This window comes from Enoplosus armatus, chromosome 9 (genome assembly GCF_043641665.1).
Source record: "Enoplosus armatus isolate fEnoArm2 chromosome 9, fEnoArm2.hap1, whole genome shotgun sequence".
Lineage (NCBI taxonomy): Eukaryota > Metazoa > Chordata > Actinopteri > Centrarchiformes > Enoplosidae > Enoplosus > Enoplosus armatus.
Genome location: NC_092188.1, coordinates 23,063,217 through 23,088,286, shown reverse-complemented (window position 1 = coordinate 23,088,286; position 25,070 = coordinate 23,063,217). Strand labels below are relative to the sequence as shown.

Here is a 25,070-nt window from a genome sequence, read left to right as displayed (position 1 = left end):
GAAAAGAAGCACCCCCCCCCCAAGATTCTCCATGATTTATATATTTTGTTTCATTGCACAGGACAGGGATTTCAGTGTACATACTATAAGAGGCACATCACACTTATCTAGACACATTCTTTTTTTTCTTTAGATCAGGACTTTAGAAATACGAAAATGATCTAATTAACTTAATATTAGAAATGAAGTAAAGTTAATAGTACTGTGTATTAAGCATACACATTTAGTTTTCATTCTTGTATAGGGGAAAAAAAAAACGTTCTGGCTTGTCCATGCACAATCCGCACCCCACCCAACCCCTCGCACTAAATAAATGAACTATAATGGTAAGAGAAATAATATATGCCTGTTCTCATACAAGATTTCTCGATATTGAACTTAAACTAAACAATGAAAATAAAGTAAAATGAAATAACAAAACAAATACATTTAACCAATTAAATATTTATTTTTCTTCAAGGTGAAATTGGCTTTCAGAAACAAGCATGGATAATATGCAGGATCCGTTGACAGTGCAATGAAGTGACTATACATGTAATCTACCAAATAAGTGGACAGAATGTTCAGTCATTCTCTAATGTAAATGTCTCTTCCTTTTTTGATGAAATGTAAGCCTACATTAAATGTATAGTAAAAAAAAAAAAGACATCTTGCGGTACCCTGAGCCTGTCCTTAAGCCACTCACTTTGAGAACCGTTGCTCTAGACTTGCTGGAAGCCCAGCAGGCTGCAGAAGAGGCAGCACAGGCCCTTTTCTAGTTGAAATAAGCCAGTCTGGCTGCTGTAAGCTGCGTGCTTGGAAGAGTCAACAACTGTTTGTTTTTTTTGGGGGGGGGTTTAAAAGCTGCAGTGTCAATGTACAGTGTGTGTGTGTGGTGATGTGTTTTTAAAAAGTCAGAAGGGGAGCTGGTAGACGTGCACTCTTCTATACACATGGTGTGGGTCAGTGGGCTTTAATATTTTTCCCGAGGCTGTGTGAATAGCCCATGCTTCCTCAGCGTGTTGCGAGTGTGTGCGCAGTGAATGATAGTTCGCAGAGCTGGTCTGTCTCATCTCCTATGATCTCCTCCTAAGGCACTCAGATGTGTTGAGCAGCTGGTTGGAGAGGCAGAGCAACTCCTCATTAAATAATCATCACGACTGCAGTGGGCTGAGACGGCGTTGTTGTTGGGCTGTCAGTGCTTCCCACTGACCAACCGGCACTGCTGAAAGAGAGCTCGAGCCAACCCCGTGAGCTCCGCTTTCATTAAGGCACAGCAATTATGTAAAATCTGTACTCTGTGACTGGCGATGTGCGGTCACATATACAGAATTCAATTCTGTATATGTGACTACAAATGTAAATTGAATATTCCTAAAAGAAGGACATTTTGAGTTTAGCCCACTGTACGCGTGTGCCGAAATTGGACATCCCTCAGAACTTTCCAGCTGCACCACCCCACCCCCCCCATCAGATTGCTGCTTCAGGACCTTTTTTGACTTGCACCAACACTCCGAAAAAGGCACATTTCCATAATGCATATTTGATAGTGTCTCCTGTCCAGGGGAGAGGCTTTCTCAGTGTGTTGTGTCAGGTCTCCAAGCTAACCAATCAGCAAGGTAAGCGTTTCTGACGGGCTAATGTGTCCCCCTCCTCCTTTTCATCAAGGATCGTCGAGGCCAGATATATGCTCAGCTCACTTAAACTTGACTTGAGGTGTACCTTTTCTTCGCCGTTGTCAAGGCTGTCTTGTGCTTTTCAACTGTGTTTTTTTTTTTTCCCCCCGATCGCTTCATCTCCGTCTTATTGATTTTGTCAAGAAAAATAAATCCTTCTCGGCTCTGTCTGTGGTCTCCGTCAAGCAACAGAGGCAGCCCCGCATGCTGAGATCTGTGAAAGTGAGCGAATGCAACATGCAACACCACAGGGATCCTACTGCTCTGCTGGGCTACTTATCAGGCCCCGTCTCCACTGTGCAGTCAAAGTTTTTCCCGTTTGGTAACGTTCGGGATACTTTTCCAAATCAGAAAGGAAGCACCCGCTCAGGTCATGAGACTAGCTCGGCTCCGCTGTGCTATCTGTCCACACCATTTTTCCTCACTCGCAGATACTAGTACAGGAGTACTGCTTTGTATGTGTACATGGTTTCCCATTCCTATTAAAGGATAATGCTTGTGGTAATGAATTATTTTTGACTTATTTACGACTTGATCAGTTGCCTCAGGTGTTTGGGGAAAAACAAAAAGTGTTTGTAATGAATGCAAGTAGCAAATAAGGCACACGTTTTAGGTAGCATGGGTAGCAATTCAAAGTAGGACGTAGAACATATGATTATTTTCATTGTCGAACAACCCGGCAACTATTTTCTTGATTTAATTGTCTATAGAATTAAATTAAATAAATCCCAAGAGCCCAAGATGACGTTTAGTTCACAGCCGCATGAGACAGACACAAGACTTGACATTTGCTTGAAAAATTACTTTACAATTAACTGATTATTGAAATGGTTTAATTCTCTGTCGATGGACGAATTGTTTGTCTCTAATTACGAGTGCAGGCTGAACGCAGCACGGACCAGAAGTCTACAAAGCTCTTCTGCCCCCTAGTGGCCAGGAATGGATTAATACGGCTTTAAGTTGTGAGCTGTTTTCTCCTCGGTCTCCTCGGTCACCCGGCTGGACATCATGGGGGTACAAACGGAAGCCTCTGGATTGTGGTGTAGACCCCCCTTCAAAGCTCCTCACCATGCTGGACTCAGTGCTTTTTTTTTTTTCTCCAAGGAAATTACAACACTGATGCACAGCTGAACAAAGCCGTATGTGCTGGAAACGGCGAACAGTGCAGATTTCTGTAAGGAATCAGACTAATATGATGAGATGAGGGGGAACAGTGACCACACCAGTACGCTCCTTTCCTTTTTTATTTTTTTTTATTTTTTATTTTTTAAAGGTTTCCTCTCCTTCTCATCAGTTTTTGAAATGGACTTGAAGTGCAGGGAATCAGACCATGAAATAGGCTACTAACTCAAATTACTTCTTTTTGAATAGGATTTTTGAAATGTGCTTGGTTTTAGCCAAAAAAAGGGGCCATTTGAACACACAGTGGCAGCTCTCTCACACAAAAAAACCCCACTGGCTTCACTGTTTTTCAGTTATTGCCCTGCTTCTCCTGTAGTCTAATTGTATGAGCCTGTACATAGAACTACATGCAAACATTTGACTCTTCCCCAAGCAGCAGCACAGGGGTTTAGCTTTAGAAGACACTTGAAGTACCTATCCTACCACCATGGCACGGGTGTAAGCCTGGGGGGGTAAAATAGAAATTCTCTAATTTGCTTCTTTTTCCCCACCACATGTAAGACCACGTGTGACAAAGTATCGTCTCTGTCCCTTTCACCGCTACTTCCCCTCGCCTGTTGTCGGTGATTTAGAGAATGAATGCGGGCCACCACTTCCTGTGGTAATGTACGCTGTTATGACCCCTAGGTGCAAACTGAGCAGAAGTGATTGATTTGGCTAATGGAAAGCCGGGGGGGGGGGGGGTTGTGGTAGCTGTTGGTTCGTACCTATACTCACCCTTGGTGTGTTTTTTTTAATCAGCCGGTAATACTCCAGTGCCGTCATCGTCATTGTGTCTCCTCGTCTGCCCCCCGCTTACCGCTATATTGCGGTATGTTGAGACGTCATCAGATTGTAATAAATGCTTTTGTGCGGAGTCCCCCTCCTCCCCTGGGCTCCAAACCGGCTTAGTGGCTCCGACTTCCACACACCTCCTCTGCTCTACCTAACCAAACAAAATCTGGGATCTGCGCAAGAAAGTTAATCTTTCACACCCCTTAACTCTCTGTGTGTCTTTCTATCAGCTTCCTCCCCTCCCTCTCATGCACATTTGCACCTCTCTCAGCACTAATCATTATCAGGGTTTTTCCGTGTCTTTCCATCCTGACAATTAGCATTCGTTCTGGGTTCAGATGCTAATGAAAACCAAACATCTTTGCTTGCCTTAAATTGCCAGCTATCCAAACACCGGCACTGCCTGTTCAGTCAGTTTGTCTCAGCGTGGGTCCGGTTGTTACAAATCTTTACTCTGGATTTTGTGTCTGCCTTGCCACGCGCAGGTTTTATTGTCATATTTTTCCATCTGATGTGTTGCCGCGTCTTCTGTTGAGCTACCCCGACCCCCTGCGCTGAGAGACTAGGGTGTCGCGTCAAAACAAGGCTAGTTTCTGCTCACTCACCTCCCTGTGTGCTTGTTCCAGCATTTTGTATCACTGGCTTGAATTTAAATCTTGAGAACCAGTTTTGCTCCTGGGTGCGTTTCAAGATCAGTTCTAGTTCTATGTGCTGCTGTTTCTTTGACCCGTTTAATCCGAAATGTTTTTTTGCAGTTCGAGTTACATGCATTTTATTCCTTAGACCTCCCGAACACACCAACTGTATGCCCTTTTTGATTTCATGTTGGTTTGGTTAGTGAAATGTTAGGTTTTATACTGGATCACACTGTCACAGTCACTTCCAATGGCCTCTTTTTCATCTGACAGTTTTAAAGTGTGTTTAAAAAACAAAAAAAACAAAAGCTATCTAGGATGAACAGCCCAAACCTGCGTTTTTAATTGAAACACTGTGTTATGCTATCAGTCATTATATATAATATAATATAAGCAGGAGTATGATTCTCAAAATATATCAAGAACATATGTAGAAAATATGATAGCTTTGTTAAGTAAGGTGTTGTAATTGAGGCAGGAAGTAAACTGGTCTGGTCATGTGACCTTTCACACTGGTCTCGTGACATTGATACATTTCAAATCACATTTAAACGTGTTGGTTTTTTTTTTTTAGAGCTTCCAGAAAAACACAAAGCAAAACATGTGGCCACGATTGTGACCGCTGGGATGAACGGTTACTACTTGTGCCCCAATCAATATGTTTTTTTAATGAGCGGCAAAGCCATGTCGCACATTTTCATTGCATTTGCATTTTTCTCGCTGCGGGGCATTCTGTACCTCCAGCTTCTCAGTTGTGAGGAATTGCTGCATTTCTGCCTTATGTGATAGTGAATTGAATATGTTTTGATTTTGGACTGTTGGTTGGACAAAACGAGCAATTTGAAGATGTCACATTTAGGCAATTTTAAATTGACACACACTCACACACACACCATCGACCAAGCAATTAGTCATTTAATGGAGAGAATGCTTCATCAGATTAATCAATAACTGATGTAATCATTAGTTGCCTGCCAGTTCCCACTCTTGCTCTCTACTCCTCCTCCTTCACTTCCTCCTCTTCCTCCTCCTCGCTACATCAATTTTGACTAATCTCCTTTCTCCTCCTCCCTGCTCTTTCACATCTCCTCCACCTCCCTTGCTCACTCTCTCAGCCGATCGCGTCTCCGCTAAGCCTCAGAACAATGCAACCGGTCACAAAACGGAGAAGAGGAGCCTCCCATCTGCTATCTTCATGGACTGCGAGATGAGGTTTAGGATGGGGCCAGAGAGATGATGAGGGGTGATTTAGGGGGATTGTTGTTTTGTAGTTAGGGGCAGACGGAGAGGCAGGAGAAGAGAGCCTCGGTTCTTTCATGTTGGCCGCCCCCGTCTCATCCAGCGTTCAGAGATCCCTGACCAGTTACACAACGCGGCTGCTTGTACACCAGCACAGGGCCAGATAGGTGAACAAACAACGCTATTATAGTTCCTGTTTCACCCTGGGCCTCTGACTCCTGCCCACTCCTCTCCAGCATGGCATGAAGCTTAGTATATTTAAGCCTGCTTCCCCCGTGACCCACTGCCTCTAGTCCTGTGATGGTATGAAACTACGGCTGCTTGAGCCAGCTCAATCTGCCTCTCAGGGATAACGCAGACAAACCTGGCTTTGATAAATGCCCCCCCCTCCCGATCTGTTTGCATCTCGTCCCGACCCCATGCTGTGCTAGTTAGCAGAATGGTTCTCATCAGACAGAGCTTACAGCAATACAGTGTTCCGTGTATTGCACCTGCTATTAAAAAACAGATTAGATAAAATTAGATTTTTCCCAGGAGCGCAGGCTGGCTGTTTGAAATATATTGTTGCTACTCTGGTGTGATGTGGAGCCCTATACATGTAGCCAGGTGACACTTACTAGTAAATTGGCTTACAGTTTTTTCACTCAGTGTTATTGCTCCCAGTGGTGGTCAGTTTGCTTCCCTGTATTTACGCGAGGACACAACAGCTAATCATCTGCTGCTGTTTTTTTTTTTTTTTTTTTTTTTTTTTTTTTTTTACAGGTTTTTGATGTCTAATCCAGTAAATGTCTCCTCTTCTTGTTGGGACTGACATATTTGCCCCCAGAGTTTTATTTCAAGATTTACAGTGAATGTGGGGGGATTTTAGTGCTTTCCAAGCCAAAAAGCACAAGACCAAGTAAAGGAAAAGTCAATCGGATTGTTGAGGATCACACATAACATAACGCAGGATAGGTGTTTAACCTTCTGAGATTTCGAAGTCAGCGGGACGGGAGGATGCTGTGACGCTATGATACGACCGGTACGTTGAATTCAGTTCTTGCCATGTTGAGAGTCTTAGAGTTATTTGTGGTTCAAGGTAGAATCCGTGTCGCTGCGTTTTTGTAAACCTCCCATCGTTGGAATTTTGAAAAACTGACTCTAGTCATATACTGTATGCGTTGATTATAGACACACACACTGCTGTTTTGGGGCTTGGATTTGGGTTGAACTGTGAATTTGAACTGTATGTTTTGGACAGAGGACCCCTGTGTGCAGTGGTGGAAGTGCATTTACTCAAGTACTGTTCTTGAGTACAATATTGACGATACTTTAGGTAATTCCATGTTATGCTACTTTATACTTCTACTCCGCTGCATTTCTCAGGCAAATATTGTGCAGGTTTAGATTATTTTGTTGTTTGTTTGTTTTTTAAGACATTTTATTGGGCATTTTTGCCTTTTTAAACAGTGACAGCTGAAGAGAGAGAGAGAGGATGACATGCAGTAAAGGGAATCGAACCCGGGCAGCTGCAGTATAAACGGATAAATGATACCAATAAATGATGACATATTATTATAAATGAAGCTACCTATCAGTACATAAAGTAGTTAAAGTTATCCCCATCTGTACCAGCTGCAACATCAAAATGATAAGTACATTTAGCGCATCAATATTTATGATACAATAACGTGTATGCTTCTGAAATGGGCCAGTCTGCATAATGAGTACTTTTGCTCTTCACTGTGAATGCTGAATGCTGAGCTTCCTCCACAGACACAGCCAGATTACTGCTGCAGAAACCTGACTTCTTGGCTATGCATGTGCAGGGTTTTTACAAGAGCACACACACGCAAGACTTCATTTCTGTTGTCCAGTATTTAAATCTTAAAGGATGCCTGGTATATAGAATAGAATATTGTGTGTGTGTGTGTGTGTATAGCTGCATCTTTTCTGTTTGCTCCCTGAAATATGCCCATTATTCACAACAATGAAATTGGGGATTCAAAGGATGGGATTTGGGGGGAAGGAGAGGAGAATCAGAAATATGTTATTGATCAAACAATCCACTGATGAAAGGAATAAAGGAAATAATCATTAGATGCAGGCCTAATTGGTTTATTGATAGTTCAGTGAGAAAGTTTAACACCGTAAACTTGTCCTTGATTGGGCCAATGAGTAGGAGGGCTCTATAGTTACAGGTCAAAACATGTTTTGGTTGTTCATTGTGTGGGAGGCTGCACTGTTTGTATGCAGCATACATTCATTGTTGCTTGGTGTCAGGTGTTGTGTTTGTGGACTCTCCATGTCTCTCAGTCTTAACTTCGCCTGTCAGGATCCACATCACTTTATTTCTTTTGGGACTTTTTTTTTGTGTGTGTGTATGTATCCGCGTAGGCATGTCTTTTATTTGTGTGCATATCAGCTCCTGTGTTCATACCGTTTTAGCTGTGTGTGTGTGTGATAGAAGTATGCAGCTGTGCGCTACTCTCATGATGCCATCTCCTGTCATCTCCTGTTGAGCTGTGTGTTTTTCAGTCCTGCGGTGCCGGGCATGTGAAACCAACAGGGGGCTCGATGGCCCTGCGGAGGCCGCCGCCGCCCTGCCTGTCCTCAGAAAAGATAGTAGCACGGGTCATTAAAAGGTGATGCTGCCCTCGGTTTGGCCATCTGCCATGTTTAAAAGATGCAGCAGAGCGATTTGCCGGTGTGCACACGGGGAAGAGAAAAGGTTGGCAAAGGGCTTGCAGTCAGAAATGATAAAGCTGACGTCATCCTGGCGACCTAATATCTAAAGGGAGACATGATTGCAAAATGGACTGACTCTTAATCTGCAGGGATAGATGCACAAATAAACAATGTGATTGTTTTGGGTTTTTTTTTGCCTTATATGAGACATCACTGATCGTCACTTACATCCCCAATCTCACCACTGCACTGCAGCGTTTTAAAATCACCAAAAATCGCCAAAGATTGCCAGAGGGGACACGGCCGCAGGAATTTATGATGACGTTATCAAGTTAACCGAGTTAGTTTACTTGTATGTGTGAACATATTCATGTTCAGCTCAGGGAAATGCATCACGCCATGAATGATTTTCTACTGTATATGCAGTGGCAGGCTGCAGGTGTTGCCATGGTGATTAGTCCAAATGATGCTTGCATTTTTGACATTTCATTCACTGCTTCAGTGTCCGCCTCGGGGCCAGGGAAGACGTTACAGTGAGCCCACTTTTTGGGGGGGGTGGGGGGTGGGGCTGTGGTAAAATAGATTTACCTCAGTGCAATAAAGCTTTCAGCTGTGTGTGTGTGTGTGTGTGTGTGTGTGTGTGTGTGTGTGTGTGTGTGTGTGTGTGTGTGTGTGTGTGTGTGTGTGTGTGTGTGTGTGTGTGTGTGTGTGTGAAAATTATTTCATTTATTTACCTAATGACAACCAACTAAGAATGATTGTTGTTTTTTTCATATTCAACCCAGAAAGCTGTTGCTAATGGAAGCTTAGTGCTGATATCTGAGGCTGGATTTTGTACAACATCTCTCGTGTTTATGCCTTGTCAGCAATATATTTAAGTGAAAAACTGACGAAAACAGCACAGTGTTTTCTCTCAGATTTTAGCATCTAAATATATTCTACTCTGCACACTAAAGCTATTAGCTAAGAGTGAATAATGCATTCAACTAATAGCGGTACAATACATCTTATATTTGTTTTATTAGTTTATATTCCAGGCACAGGGATGTGCCTGACAAAAGTAGGACACTATGTGCAGTCTCTGGATGACTGTTATATTATGCTCTGGACACACTTGGTTTCATACCCCATAGGGATGCTTTGATCAGGCTCTTTAGGGCCAACACCGATCACTGATTAAATGTAATTAGAATAGGCCCGGTATACCACTGATTCATTGGCCCTCTGCTCCACCAACAGCCATTCTAACACCTCTCACACACCAGAATATTTTGTTGCCGCCCTCAATGCCACCATGAAAGGTTTTTAGTTTGCAAGTTGCAAACTGTCATCAGGAGCCATGGAGCAAGAAGTTGAAGCTACATCTCAGATACTAATTAGTTGGATCAGTCTTTCAACATATAAAACTCTTGAGAGACACACACTCACACACCAAAAGAATATATTCACCAAAAGCCCATTTCCATTTAGAAAAGAGTTATTATAGCCAAAAATGACAAGGTATGTCTCAAAGGGCTGTACATAAAATAGCATTTACTTATTTGCTTTTAGTTTGTTGGTTGTGACATTTTCTTATCTGCAATGCCAAAGGAAAGAGCATATGAGCTGAATCTCATTTGTGCCCCATTATTTAAACATCCCATCCAGTATCAATTATCAGTCCAAGTCATTCTTTGGACTAGGACAGGAAACTGTCTAGCCCTGTGGCTGGAGCATCCGGAAATTCGCCAACCTCTTCTGCTACTTAACCGGCTAAATAGAATTTCAGAGTGTAAAAGGATTCGCAAACGAAGACAGCCACGGCTGAAATGCACCAGCATTTGTTTGGCGGTTGGAGTTAATTTCATGGCCTCGTCTGGCTCAAGAAAGGCTACTCAAGGCCATTTCTGTCGAGCCTGCGCATGAAAAGAGCTTCCCATATGTTTTAATGAGCCCAGATTCCACGGGTGGGACGGAATTCTGCCTCGTCCAAGACTCAGGCTGGACAGGGTTTAAAAGCCTATCGTCCAGAGAGTCAAGTGTGGGTGGCGAGTGTTTCTTCCGTCCACTGGCTGGCTGGACGCTTTAGAACGCTGCTGGCTTTCTGGGGCCGCGATTGTAAAAGGTGGGGGGTGGGGGGGGGGCCGAGAGGCATCTCCTCAATCGAATGGCTGAGCCGCATGAGTGCGCATGAACACCCGGGCACGCACTTTCAAATCTCGCACTCACTCCTAAGGGGGCTGAGCAAGCCATATGCTGCAATGCCTCCGTCAAATTCCTGTTTTTCAAGGAGGGACAGCTTCTATTGAGCACTTTAATACTTGTGGAGAAGCTCAGGGGACAAGCAGACTTACTGCTGTGTATCAGCACAGTCTCTGTTTGAAGGCTGGGGGGCTAGATGCAGGATTTGTACAATAGCGGCACTCTATCTACCAGGCCCTTCTAATCATAGACAAGGCTGTAGTAGGATTGTTCCTCTTAAAGTCTCGGCGGCTGTAAACAACTTGAGAAATGGTAGGCGGACAGAAGGCTGAGTAAGAGTGTGTCAGGAAGAAGGGACATATCGAGCCACGGGAGAGTTTTCTCCTTGTGAGTTTTGTTCTCAGTTTCTTTTCGCGTCTCTAAGGCAAAAATGTCAATAAAACCTTGTGTCTGCTGTGCTGTTATTTGAGATCGCAGTCGTTCGTGGAGGTGCGGAAGCGTGAACATTGTGCCGGTTTCCAAACAGTATGACTGTTTTTTTCAGCAGATCGCTGCATTTCCCTGATCCCGAGTCCCCTGTAGACCTGAACTGACAGGGGCTGACTTTGATGAAAAGATCTAAATGTGTTCGTGACCTCCCCTCACCACAGTGCAAAGCTGTCTGTGATGATGCACCTGTACCGATGGGCTCTCAAGAACCGAAGTGTAGCTTGAGTGTGATTAGCTTCGGCTAGTGTCACAGTGTGTGTGAAAGTACACCAGTTTTTTTTCTATTCAGCAGTGCCCTTGGCTTCCCAATTACCGTTGAACCTCTGGGCCTGAACTGCTTCAGGGGCTTGAACCCCCGGCTCACTAGCCTGCAAGTCTACTTTCATTTGTTCTCTTTACGCCATTTAGATTCTGCACTCAAAGGACGAGGCACTGTGGTAAGATCAGGTCCCCACATGCAGATGCAAGCATCCCGTCACTATTAACCATTCTCAATTTTAAACATCTCTCTGGTTGTTTGCTCGCTGTGGCGCCAAAGCTGCCAAGATTTTCAGGGCACCTCCGTCTGCCATCTCATGTCATGGCTGATTTAACCTCAGCCTCAGTCTCGCAGTTTGCTGGTAGAAGTTTCTCTTCAGTTTTTCATGTCGCTATTATTTCATCGGTTTACCTCTATGGCATCGCATCTTTGAAATCTTTTCCATGCTGTGACTTTGTGTTGACATTGTCGCAACTTCCGAGCCTGCTCATAGCCGAGACTTTTTGAAGTTCCTTTTGTTGTATCTTTTCAGTTCTGCAACTTTTTAAATTCTGTTAAATGCTTTACGTTGAAGCTTGTTTGAAGTCGACTCCTTACTTGAGGCCTGAAGGCGTGCTAACTTCCACTTGTGGGCTGCATTTGGTTACCTAAATCATCCTTACAAATTACAGAGATGCACATTGACATTTACACTGAAGTCAATGGGCCTTTTTTAAAGCATTTGATGCTCAAATGAAAACTTTTCACACTTGGGGGGAAAAAAGGGGTTTATTCAGTTGACAAAACTGCCAATATCAAGTGGGACAAAACACTGTTTTAACCCTTTTCCACTTTCAGATGTGTCGGGGAAAATCCCAGCCCTTAATATGTCCCAGCATATGTGGTATCATGGTTGCCAAATGACTTTGGGTAATGTAGTTCACTAATATAGATGCTTTAGAGATTGTTTTCTTCACAGTTCACGATCAGCAAATTGATTTATTTGCACTTGTTGCTTTCAAATTAATGCTAAAAATTCCTCTCGCGTAGTCCTGCGGTTGGTTTTTCTGCAACGGCACAAACGAACCGGACCGAAACCGTCCTTTCTCGGTTGTTTGGTCTGTGTTCCAAGTTCGACTCACAGCTTTTACACCGGCCTACATGAACCGAACCAAAACGGGCAAACGCACCAGGGTTAGTTTGAAGTACCGAAACACCTAAAAATGTACTCAAAGTGTGCAGATATCCAAAAATATCCAAGGATTCTGCATTTGGACAAATTAGCATTATAAACAATTTTTATACATTTTATGTCGGAGGTTGATTGGTTTGGTTGGAGTTGAGTGATTGCTCTGGTAAAACCTAAAGCCAGACCCGTCTCATTGTCTTCAATGAGACACTAATGTCCTCTGTAGCTGTCTGACGGCCCCCTCTCTCTGCCTCTGTCTCAATGTTGCAGGTTCAACTACAGGTCGACTCACCATCTCACCACCAACGGCTTCTATGAGTTCCTCAACTGGTTTGATGAAAGAGCCTGGTACCCTCTGGGTAGGATAGTAGGGGGCACGGTGAGTGTTTCTTATGCTGTGTGTGTTCGACTCCCATCCCTCTTTTGTCCTTATTTCTCAAGAGTCGCAGGAGGAGATCTGTTTTCGTAACAGGCAGACTGGGGGCCCCTCTGTGCGATCTCGCTGTACATGCTGATGGAGGGGGAGCTGACGGTCGTGGGCTAATCTGTTCCCGAGATTGCACTTTTGGACACATTAGCTGACAAAACAACACCTTAAAGTATTTTCACTTTGAAGCAACATTTTTGCATCATATCACACTGAAAATAAATCATTTATGATAATGAATAATTATAATAATGTAATAATTCTTACAGCTGCTGGGAATCATTAGATACAGTTTGACAGTTTATTTTCAATCTAAAAACTTTTTTTTTGTGTGCAATCGGGTGCAACGTTTTCTTTTCCACTCCAGTTACTGTAGGCTTTGATTTGGACTTTCTTTAGCTCTGTTTACCTCTTTGCTGTCATCTTCAATATTAGAAAAAAGAAAAACAAATATAAAAAATACAAAACTCAAATATGTTTGGGTTTGTTTTTTTTTCCAAATAAGAAGTTACCAGATTGTTTTTGTTTATGGGAACTTCAGTAACATGTGCTGTCATCAGAACTTTGGTGTTTGGAGGTAATGATGCAGGCTGGTGAAAGCACATTTTCTGTCCAGTACCTCTGTGAGCTGGCATCGAGCTTGTAATGTGATTTTTCTTTTCTTTTCTTTTGTTCCCCTCCTACTGTTCAATTGCTCATTCAAACGGTTAATGAAGTGAAAGGATGCATGAAAGCAGCATGCTCAGTTGTTCAGAGCTGGCTTTTCCAATATTGGTGCTCTTCTCATCACATTAAATATAAACATATATATTACATTGGGGAGAGACGAATATTGTGTTTGGCTTTTCAGACTTTATTAATTACACTTTCTCTCTTTATTTACAGACAAATGAGATTTGGGTTGCCTGTCTGAAGAGAGCCTGAATAATGTCGGCCTTTGTCGTCCCCTCTGTCACCCCTCCTTCCTCCAGGTGTACCCGGGCCTGATGGTCACGGCGGGCCTCATCCACTATGTGCTCAACCTGCTGCACATCACCGTCCACATCCGGGACGTGTGCGTGTTCCTGGCTCCGGTGTTCAGCGGCCTGACCTCCATCTCCACCTTTCTGCTGACGAGGGAGCTGTGGAACCAGGGAGCGGGGCTGCTCGCCGCCTGCTTCATCGCCATCGTCCCCGGCTACATCTCCCGCTCAGTGGCTGGCTCCTTCGACAATGAAGGCATCGCCATCTTTGCCTTGCAGTTCACCTACTACCTCTGGGTACGGCCATACATACTTTATCAGTCCTCCCGTAGTCCTGACTCTCCGTTATGCAGCTATTTATTTAACGGTTCTCTTTGCAGCTTCAGCTGGCTGCGGTACAAAACTTGCGTCTTTCTCCTCACTCATGACTTAAAGCTGCAATAATCACTATTTTTATATTAACAACGAAGCGAATGACTGTGTAATGTGAAAGGTTTTGGGGGGGGGGTTAGCAGAACCTGGTTTGAGTTGATGAACGTTAAGCCTTGATGCTATAGTCTGGATTTTAATCACATTTTAAATAAATCATCCCATGAATAAATCCCACACATACACGCAGGGCTTAAAGCTCAGGATATGCTTGGACAGGAAAACAGAATGACCCCCCCCCCCCCCCCCCCCCCCCTTTATCTCATTCACTCTACCTCAACTTTCTTTCTATCCCTTGCCTCCTTCCATCCACCGTCTCTCATTGGCTCAGATCCCCTCCAGCCAATAGCAGCGCCTCCCACCCGTGCCTTCGTTAAGTCAGGCTTAGTTGGCCTTGTCAAGCCCTCGTTAGCAGCCCTCATGCACTGCGCTAAGGACGGTGAATATGTGTAGGACACGGTGCCCTGCTTTTGTGCAGGTCATTAACGCGGGGAAACGAGATGAATAATTCAGCAAGTCCTGTTGGGTAAGCAGCGGAGCGAGTCCTCCAGGAAAGACTGGTGAATAAACAGCTGAGTTTAAATGGAAGCAGCTGATGTAGATTTGACTCTGCGTGTGTGTTGTTGGTTAACGCTCTCCTGTGTAAACTGCAGGTGAAGTCGGTGAAGACGGGATCGGTCTTCTGGGCCATCGGATGCTGCCTCTCCTATTTCTACATGGTGAGAACACACACACACACACACACACACACACTTGTTTTACATTGTCTGTATTCATGACTACATTCATGTCCTGAACCTAACCACAACGCTATAATCAGAATGAACACAAAATTGAGTTGTATAGGTCACACACTCGCTCTGAAACACAGACCCAAGACTGATCGCCGTGCCACTCACAGATTCTCTGCAGATAAGGCTATCGTGGATGTCCATCAATCTTCGTTCGCCTCACGTCACCGGAAGCCACTTTCAAAAACGGATCTTTTTGGGAGCCTTTTCCCTCACCCCCTACCCTATCAGTCGGGCTGTGATGAAGCCGCTGTGAAGCCTTTTGAGGGTTTAGGCAACTTAATCTGATTGGCAGTCTCGACGCTGTAGCTCATAATGATTTCACAGCTCTCAGGTGGGCTGTGCAGCTTTGCGCCCTCCCTCTTATTGCTACCCGCCTCATTATAGGAGTGTGTGTGTGTTGTGAATAAGGGAGAAAACACCCTTCAGTCCCCAGCCTACAGGGACGTCGTGGGCTGGTTACAATACTGATTATCCACTGCAGCTGAAAGCATTGCACAGATCCATCAGGGATCAAAATCCCATTATGACAAGAAGCAGTAAATGAACTCTGTGTGTGTGTGTGTGTGTGTGTGTGTGTGTGTGTGTGTGTGTGTGTGACCGTGTATCTGTGCGCGCACATGTTTGTATGTAGGTGAGCATGTGTGCATGCATAATCCAACCTCCGTCAATGACTATTATTGCTAAAGCTCAAAATTAATAAGAAAATGCTCGCGTTCAATACATTGTGTTTTTGTTTGATTGGCAGGTTTCAGCTTGGGGCGGTTACGTGTTCATCATCAACCTTATTCCTCTTCATGTATTTGTCCTGCTTCTCATGCAGCGCTTCAGTAAGAGAGTCTACATAGGTGAGATGCAGCACGCACACACACACACACACACACACACACACACACACACACACACACACACACACGAACGAACATACACATGAATACTTTATTTACACATTAATTCAAGGGCATAAACAAATGACTGGGGGGGGGGTTACAATTATGCTCATTTGACATTCAGTGTAGCACATCCAGGATAAACAAACAACATAAAGGGCAAGGTAACGGTACAGTCAGCAGATACACACACACACGCACTTTGTATATTTTGTCTACTTTTAAAAGACCATGCACATCGATGTGGGGTACGACACAGAGTAGCTTGTTATTCTTTGTCACATCCGCACTGTATAAACACTGTTACTGATAATTAATAGCATCCGCTAGCAGCTGATGTTGTGCCTGTAATGAGACAGATATCAGGTTTACACAAATCCCCCAGAGAAGAGATTCGTGATAGAATTAAGGGGGGGGGGGGGGGAGGAGAGAGAGAAGGGGGGAAATAAGATGAAAGCTGTCCTCCCTTCAAAGAGCTCCCTTCGTCGCACACTCTGAACTCGCCTCACTGATCATGAGTCAAGTCCTGACCCCAGGCTCACAGCCCCCCCACCCCCACCCCCGCTGATGCCGCAACACCCTACCATTATTTCAGATCCAAATCAAAAGCCCATGCTTGCCGTGCCAGGTCATAATCCTGCGGAGATGACGACATATCAAGACGTCAAACGTGCACACCTGTGCGAGGTTAAGTTGGAGAGAGAGTGACTGGTGGGTTCTACATCCTCCAATCGGATTTTTGGAAACATGAATAATTTAGCATCAAACTGAATTTCCCATCTTCCTCTCCTTGCCCCCCCCCTCCTGTATCTGACTCTCTGAAGACCAGCACTGTACATTTTGCCTGCAGCAACACAGTAATTGAGTTAGTTCAAAGTTGTAATAGCTCACTGTGTTCTGTGATGCCTACCTTGCGCTGTGATTTGGAGCCCGGTCTGTGACCTGCTGTCACACGCCAGCCCCCTCTCGCTCCATCTTCCCTGTCTAAATAAAACCAAAATACCGTGATGAAATCCAATTGGAATTTCGTTATCTCATGAGCAGCGTCTCCTCGGCAGCAGAATAGGAAACTTGGAATAGAAACTCCTCAGATGGACGCCTACACTTTGTAACGGGCATCAGCTTGGCTGCCACTCCCCAGCACCAGTCCAGGCCACCACATCGCTCAGCATCTAGAGAGCAGTTTGCCACGTGCTGCCTGCTGGGACACTTTTAACAGGGCGACGCCGGGCCCTCGTCCATTACAGACCTGTGCTGCCTGCCTTCCAGCGGCAGGACCAAATGATTAGATTAGACGTGATGAGATGTTTCTGGAGAGGCAGGACACCAATTATCATCGTTTTTGAGTTTGGATGCAGTTCCAGCAGAAAATGCACACATCTTTAGGTAACTGCTAAAATTGCAGACACCACCGCATACAGATTTTGCATTAACACGCAAACAGGGATGCACGCATTAATGCTGAGGATACATGACATTCTATATATTCTTCTTATTGTCAATAAATTCCGGGAAAAGACCAAAACCACCAATGAACTGGTCTACTAACAAGTATTGTGTGTGTATCCAAAGGCTGATGTATCTTCTTCCTCTGTGCCATGGAGCTCCGTTGTTGCCCAAAAACTATTAAAATCACACCAGTGAGTCACACTGTTGCCCTGGGTGACATGTTCCTCCCTTGACTCAACGTCCTGCTGGCCCAAATACTCACTAGAGCACCAAATGTGTATTCATCTGCGGCTGAAACTAGTCCCCAACCAACCCCTGTTTAAGTGACATTAGCTGCAAATTACAGTTACCAGCTGTTCTTTAGTGTTTTAAAAAAAAAAAAAAAATGTTTGAGACCCATTTTCAATATTTTTGTCTGCAGTAGGAACCAACAGGCCTGGGGCTGGGTGACACAGACAGGTTAGCAAAGTCAGAAGGCACGGAGAGATGAACACACTGTTGGTTTTGGTCTTTTTATGTTTATGATGAGAAAAAATATGGCCGTACCTGGAAGTTCAGTCTCTTCTTTGGAAATAGTAGCCTTTTACCTAGCTTCCAGTAGCAACTCATGACCTTACATGCGTGTTCAAGTCCTAAAGGTTGTTTTGAAACAACATTTCTAAGGTAAACGTTTGAGGTTTTGAGTTTTAGAGTGCAGGCGTGGTACGCTGATAAAAGCTGCATTGTTAAAACGTGTACATCGTGGCTTAAATTATATTATTATTATATTTTTTGGAGTATTTCGTGGCTGTTTTGACTGTTGAGCCTAGGAACTGCACTCCTACGTTTGCAGTTTAAATCAAGCCCCTCCAGCTTCTTCGTGTTTGGACACTGTTTGACTGCAAAGTGATCTCTGAGCGGTGCAGTGCAGAAACACCACTGCAGTAGCAACTCACTACCAAAGGCACTGCCAATAATTACTGTAACTCGCAAAAATGCATTGAATGTACAATTGACCCATACACATACCCAGGATTATTATTATTATTATTATTATGGCAGCACAATATTGAGATACAAGGTGCAACGATATATATAAGAAGCCTTCCCAAAAAAGCCTGAAAATATGTATTTAATGACAGTGGACTGAAGATAAACAGGGCTCAAGTGTACATTCAGAGATTTCTAAAATGCAGGTGAAACATAAACAAGTGCATCTAGTACTGAACTGTATTTGACAGCTAGATCTTACTGTGCAGATCAAGAGTTTACCTATGAAATGTATGAAGAGCTTATAAAAGGTCAAAATGCCAATAATAGTTTGAATTAGGTCTACTTTAACAAATGAAAACAGTAAAATAGCACTTGCACACTAAGGTATCAGCAATAATAGTCTCATAATATGATATATAATAGTATAACACGCAGCACTGGCCATTGAGTACTTTTTTATTTTGATCCTTTTACATTTTGCTAATAATACGTACATGCTCTTATTTAAGTAACTTTTCCAATGCAGGTGTTTTTACCGTGTTTTTACATAATGTGGTATTCCTCTACTACTGCTTTATATCAACGTAAATGTGCATATAATTACAGTTAGCCTGTAATTCCACTGGTAGTTACAAATTGATCTAATATGATGCATTAATGCCTAATTGACATTAGAATATTAGAAAAACCTGTGTACCTATCAGTAGTGATAGCAGAGCTAAATCAAGGTCTGTCTGACACAGTATCTCACACAAAAGCTGAATGCCGTACGTCTTATTGCCGGGCTAATTGTATTCGATCGCATAAGATTGCGCAGGTGTATCTAAATCGGTGACTCGGTGCATTAGAGCACCTATTTTCACGGCGAGACGCACGTCTTTAGGTGTAATACCAATCATGTCTAGTTGCGATGTCAGCAGGGGAGAGAGAGTTGAGGTTTGGTTCTATGCCCAGACACAAATTGGTGTCATACAAAAACAGTCTCGGAGCAAAGAGGAAGCTTTCACCTGCAGAGTGCAAAGTGAGATTTAAAGACTGAGGCTGGTAATGTTATGTATTTTTGTTATGGTCAACACTGGGGATGTAAGTCTTTATGTGCTCACATGTAAGCGAGTAGCGGTTTGTCTCAAACTGGTCTTAACGGTGTTGCTTCTCCCTCCAGCCTACAGCACCTTCTACATCATCGGCCTGGTCTTGTCCATGCAGATCCCCTTTGTGGGCTTTCAGCCAATCAGGACCAGTGAACACATGGCCGCAGCAGGTCAGTAACCAATAACCTGTGGTCTGGGTGGAAAGTGGGGGGGGGGAGCATTGGAAGCCAATAATATGTGTTTACTTTGATTAAAGATAGGTACTGTTTTTTTTTAAGTCGGCTCTTAATGCAGTACTCACATGCTCATATGTACACTGGAAGCTTTATTGTTACATACATACCAGTGTTGTTTTAAGGTGAACCTGTCCTTGAAAGTATTAGTGTGTCATTTTTAAAATTTCCAATTGGGAATCCAAATCATTCAGACATGCACAGTACTGAAAGTGGATGTGATGCCTTCAATTGTGGTGAAATGCTCATTTCTGTCTGAAAATAATTGCTTTGCATTTTCTTGTTTACTTTCTCTGTAGCACCCAATAGCTTAGTTTTAAAAACAAAAACTATTGGTTGGTCATATCACTGTTTTGGCCATTGGAAACAAAAGATTTATATATATTATTTATATGTCAAATCTTTAGCCCAGCCTCATTTGTGCTGTGTCTCTGCAGGTGTGTTTGTGCTGCTTCAGGTCTATGCCTTCCTGCAGTACCTGAAGGACAGACTGACCCGGCAGGAGTTCCAGACTCTGTTCTTCCTGGGAGTCTCTCTGGCTGCTGGAGTGGTTTTTTTCTCCGTCATCTATCTGACATACACAGGTCGGTTCGCATAGTCTTTTAGAAGCGTGGTCGACTGAACGGCCCTCAAATACACATGAAATCTTGAAAATGAGGCGACCACATTTTTGCTGCTTTTGTGGCACAATAACTCACTTACAGGCCCGAACGATCAACAATCTGGCTGTCGGGCAATTTGGTTGATATCGGGCAGGCCGGAAATTTTGGTTGTCTGTCTGGTCCGATTTCCCACATAGCTGCTGTTAAGAGGTCTGTCATAAAGAGGTCCGTTTATAAACTGTAGCTTGTTTTAATATTGCTGGAGTAGTATTTTATATGCTGTGGCTAAAACTACAGTCTCAAGACCGCTGGGATATAAAACTGAACTGCAGAACAGACCAGACCAGTCTGCATCTTCCGGACATTTGCAGCCGCCAGAACTCCAGCAGCACCAGTGTGAAGAACAGCTTTAGGGCTTGTGGCCTTCATCAGTTCCATCATAAGACACATTACACAGAGCATTTAAATATGAGGGCAGATATGAAGCAGACAACCAATCGTATATATATACACACACACATATCAGCCAATGGGGCACCTACACATAGGTGGGTATATGGTCATGTGGCAGAAGTGCTTCTAATAGTTTTAGGACAACAATGGCGCTCTATGGCACAGAGGAATAAGATGCATCAGCCTTTGGATACACCCTTTAAAGTAGTGATGTAGCACTTTGATGTTTTATTCTATTTTATTATTATGTTTTTGGTACTTTGTACCCAGAATGAGCTGAAGCCATAACACAGTTGGGTCTCCACATTACCAGAGACATTTGACATGGTTAAATGCTTTGTTAGTGTGGTCACAGTAGTTAAAAGGTGAGGATTAGAGTCAGCCATCCACTGACATCACACATCTATTATCTGTGTTTTGACTGGATCACCCGCTGGCCATCGAACAGCGGTGAATAGTTTTATGCGCTGCCATTGTATCAGTGCACTTTCGATCTCGTGCGCAGCACTGCAACACGCGGCGACACACGCATATTACGGCGTAATCGCATGATTGATGCGTGCAGGAGCAATGCTGCAGACCAATTACGCGTTCCACCCATGCGTGGCGCGGCGCACACAGATCACTGACAGTCCGCAGCAGTGTGTGTACACAGGTCAGTGGTGGTTAGACGTGCGTTTGTTTAAATGGTCTTGTGAGTACTATCTAACTGAGTCCATATGATTTGTGTGTGTGTGTGTGTGTGTTTCACCTTCAGGGTACATTGCTCCATGGAGTGGGCGCTTCTACTCCCTCTGGGATACTGGGTAAGTCATCGCCGATGATGTGGATTTAAAGTACTTGACAGCAGTGCTGATAAATAATTAGATTTCAATTGTGTACACCTAAACATCTGTGAAACTGTATGAGACAGAAAGTGGCAGAGTGAGTTTCACCAAGGATTCATTCCTCTGTATCTGCTGGTCGATATTATTAGGAGGTCCGATTTTCAATTCCTTCGGCTTCAGTCCATCTCGCAGCATGTGTTTGAATAAACGGGGATAATGAGTTCTTCCTGTGCCGGGGGTTAAATTTTTCAGTCAACATTCTCACACATCAAATGCATAGCAAGTACTGCAGCGTAGCCTTTGCCTCTACGTAGCTGCAAAAATGTTTTTATGGTCAAACGGGTCTGTCAGCCCCCCCCCCATGTGTGCATGTGCACATGTGCTTGTACACATGCCCGAGTATTTATTTATTTACTTATTTTGCACGTGAAGTTTTGCTGCAGTGCAGTAAAAGTAATGAGGTCATCCTCTGACCCAAGACAACTGACATCAGCCAAACGTGATTTCCTTCGTGTAGCTGTGAGATCTTATTCAGAGTGGGATGACTATCAATGAGAGGAGTTCATTTTAGAATTTGTCAAGTGGGAATAAAAGTGAATAAAATGAACTATTGTGCTTTTTATCTCAACGAAAAAGGATGTTTGACACTAATAGCACATTCACAATTTAATACTGTCATTATAAAGACCTCCTTTTCCTCTTTCTTTGCCTCACCTCTCTCTCTGTCCTCCGTGTTATCCACAGCTATGCCAAGATCCACATTCCCATTATAGCATCCGTATCTGAGCACCAGCCCACCACCTGGGTGTCCTTCTTCTTCGACCTTCACATCCTCATCTGCACCTTCCCGGCAGGCCTCTGGTTCTGCATTAAGAACATCAACGACGAACGCGTCTTTGGTAAGAGCCGCATCGCGGGCTAAGTCCTCGTTTTCTTTAAAAATGACAACACCCATTATTGACCATTGTCGTCCTTTAAATGCAACCGGACTGTGATCGCGTGTTGAAGGATTGATGAGTTGTGGTGGAGCTGGAGACGGTGAGCTTTAGAGCGCCGTCGCTATCAATTATGGGCCCACAATAACTAGGAAGAAGGCTTCCACTAGTGTTATGGCTTTTATATAGTTGTCCCTAGATGATGCACTAGATTGATGAACCTGTGTTGTACTTTTAATTGATCAAATTCTTGAATAATATGAGCCCCGTATAAGTAATATGGGGCTGACAATACAACATTGGGAGACTCTTTATAGCAACAATGATGCCTCTCTGTCAGATTATATCACCTGATTGAATATTTATAATATAATATACAAGCATAATAGACAGTGAATTGTGAAGATGGTAACCCTTAGACTGTACAAATAAAGCTGCTTTCACATGAGCAGTAATCCAGAAAGCTTGACCCTTTTTTCCCCATTTGGTAATGAAAATACTTGCTAGTCTGGTTCCATTTTAAAATTCTACAACAAAACGTGTTTTCAGAAGAGTTCCTGAAACATCCATCAGTCTAACTTAAGTGCGAGTTTGAGAATGACTGGTGCTCGCAAAGGGTGGAGTGCTATTTGTTTCGGGGGGGGGGGGGGGTCTCCCCCCAATTAATGATGTTTGTGCAAATGCAAATCTCTTGTCGACTCGCCTCCTCTGCTGCTCCTGATCTCTGTCGGGTTTCTGTCTTCATCTCTCTCTCTCTCGCTCTCTGCCTGTTGCCTCCGACTCATTTCACAGAGACTCCTTGATCTCCGTTCAGCTGAAATCTCTCCGTTGAAACAGCCGTGTGGTGTTCTCTCCATTTTCACCCTGCCAGGGAGATGTACCCCTGAGCAGTGGCGTAGTATTAGTACATAGGAATGCATGAATTTCAGGCCAGACGACAGAGTAGAGAGGCACCGCACCTGTAATATGACTCGACAGCGTTAAATGAAAGTAAATTGAATAAATGAAGTTACACATGAAATTTAATCAAACTCATCAAGCATGGACATCCTTGGTCCCCTGTAATCTCCTCATCTCTCTCTCTCTCTCTCTCTTCTCACTCCAGTGGCCTTGTATGCCATCAGTGCCGTGTATTTTGCCGGCGTAATGGTACGTTTGATGCTGACCCTGACCCCGGTGGTGTGCATGCTGTCGGCGGTGGCCTTCTCCAGCGTCTTCGAACACTACCTGGGCGACGACATGAAGAGGCAGAGCCCGCCGGCGGAGGACAGCAGCGACGAGGACGACAGGAAGAACGCCGGGAACCTCTACGACAAGGTTCGCGGCGGTGTCAGCCCTTGTCATTAATGATCAATTGTGTGGTTAGATTGATGTTATAGTGGAAGGCGTGGTGCCGAAAGGTTACAGAGTCAATTGTCAAAAGCACGTGCCTTCATTTTTCTTATCAAATGAATTGCTCATTGGTTATAGTGCTGTTACATGACCGCAACTACACGAGGATGATTCTGTTCTTTTCCCTTCAAAAGTTAGAATGTCCCCGTTTCTCCTTTTTCTTCTTAATGAATCCAAAAACTCTTTTAATCACATACACAATATACAATAAACGTAAATAGCTGACATAGCCTGCATACCTAATACCAAAACATGATATTTGAAGCTGTAGCTTGTGTCGTCTCCTGCAGCAGCAGCAGCAGCAGCAGCAAGGGCAGCTGATTTCAATGTAATGTAATGTAATGTAATGTAATGTCATGCCGCCAAACGGCAGTCAGACAAAGTTAGCGACTCGCCTTTAGCCGCTGAAGAGCCGCATATTCCTTGTTGAGGCCACAACAGAGCTGGAAAGAGATCGAACAATAGACATGCGTCAACCAGGTGGCCATGAACGCACAACTCCGGCTGAAGGTTAAAGTTGCTCCGTGTCTGCTGGAAGTGAACATCGACAATCGTTTGGCAACTTAATAATGTAGTAATATGTCAGTGTTGCGTTTACTTGTTCCCCCAAGTGGCCAAAACAAAAAAATCAATTAATGCTGCTATAAGTCAAATAAGACTTGGCCTCAGTATTCACCAGTTTCTCAAGTAAATAAATTGTGTCTAATATTTTTCGAGACCCGTGTGAACAGCGCTTGGATCAGCGGGTGGATCTTAACTCTTTAATCTTCGTAAAACGTCTCATTGACAACATTGTGTTCAGGTATCTATGGTACAGCCAAAAATCGAGCTGCATCCTCATTACTCTGTTTCTCCTCCTTCCTTGGGGAGACCAAATAGCACTGTTGTCCAATGTATTTTGGGTTTTTTTGTCCTCCTTTTGCTGCTCTCCTTCCGAATCGATACCGTACCAACTTATCACAGGTCTCCTGAAAGGCAGCGTTGAATGAGACGCCATAAAACGGCTACAGCAGTTAATAGTCTGTCTGAGCGTTCTCTCAACGGGGACCATTAACAGTCTCATAGTATATGATCTGCTCATCTTGCTAAGAGCTTCAGTAAGTAAGTGTGCTGTCCCCCCTTGCAGGCCGGTAAGGTGCGTAAACACGTATCGGAGCAGGAGAAGGCCGAGGAGGGCCTCGGCCCCAACATCAAGTCCATCGTCACCATGCTGATGTTGATGCTCCTCATGATGTTCGCCGTCCACTGCACCTGGGTCACCAGCAATGCCTATTCCAGCCCCAGTGTGGTACTGGCATCGTACAACCATGATGGGTGAGAACAATACAACATGTAACGTGCATTTCCCACATGTCACTGCAAACTAAG

At 43.9% G+C, this 25,070-nt stretch overlaps 1 protein-coding gene across 1 annotated transcript in view; it reads left to right on the top strand.

The window, feature by feature from the left end:
• LOC139289949 (dolichyl-diphosphooligosaccharide--protein glycosyltransferase subunit STT3B-like) overlaps window positions 1-25,070 on the top strand; it is a 46,418-nt gene that overhangs the window by 17,435 nt on the left and 3,913 nt on the right. Inside the window, exons 2-11 of the mRNA XM_070911621.1 lie at window positions 12,520-12,628; window positions 13,648-13,935; window positions 14,721-14,786; window positions 15,607-15,706; window positions 19,332-19,430; window positions 19,931-20,077; window positions 21,306-21,354; window positions 22,120-22,274; window positions 23,416-23,627; window positions 24,829-25,016. Of these exons, the coding sequence (XP_070767722.1) occupies window positions 12,520-12,628; window positions 13,648-13,935; window positions 14,721-14,786; window positions 15,607-15,706; window positions 19,332-19,430; window positions 19,931-20,077; window positions 21,306-21,354; window positions 22,120-22,274; window positions 23,416-23,627; window positions 24,829-25,016 (1,413 nt within the window). The remainder of the gene's footprint in view (window positions 1-12,519; window positions 12,629-13,647; window positions 13,936-14,720; window positions 14,787-15,606; window positions 15,707-19,331; window positions 19,431-19,930; window positions 20,078-21,305; window positions 21,355-22,119; window positions 22,275-23,415; window positions 23,628-24,828; window positions 25,017-25,070) is intronic.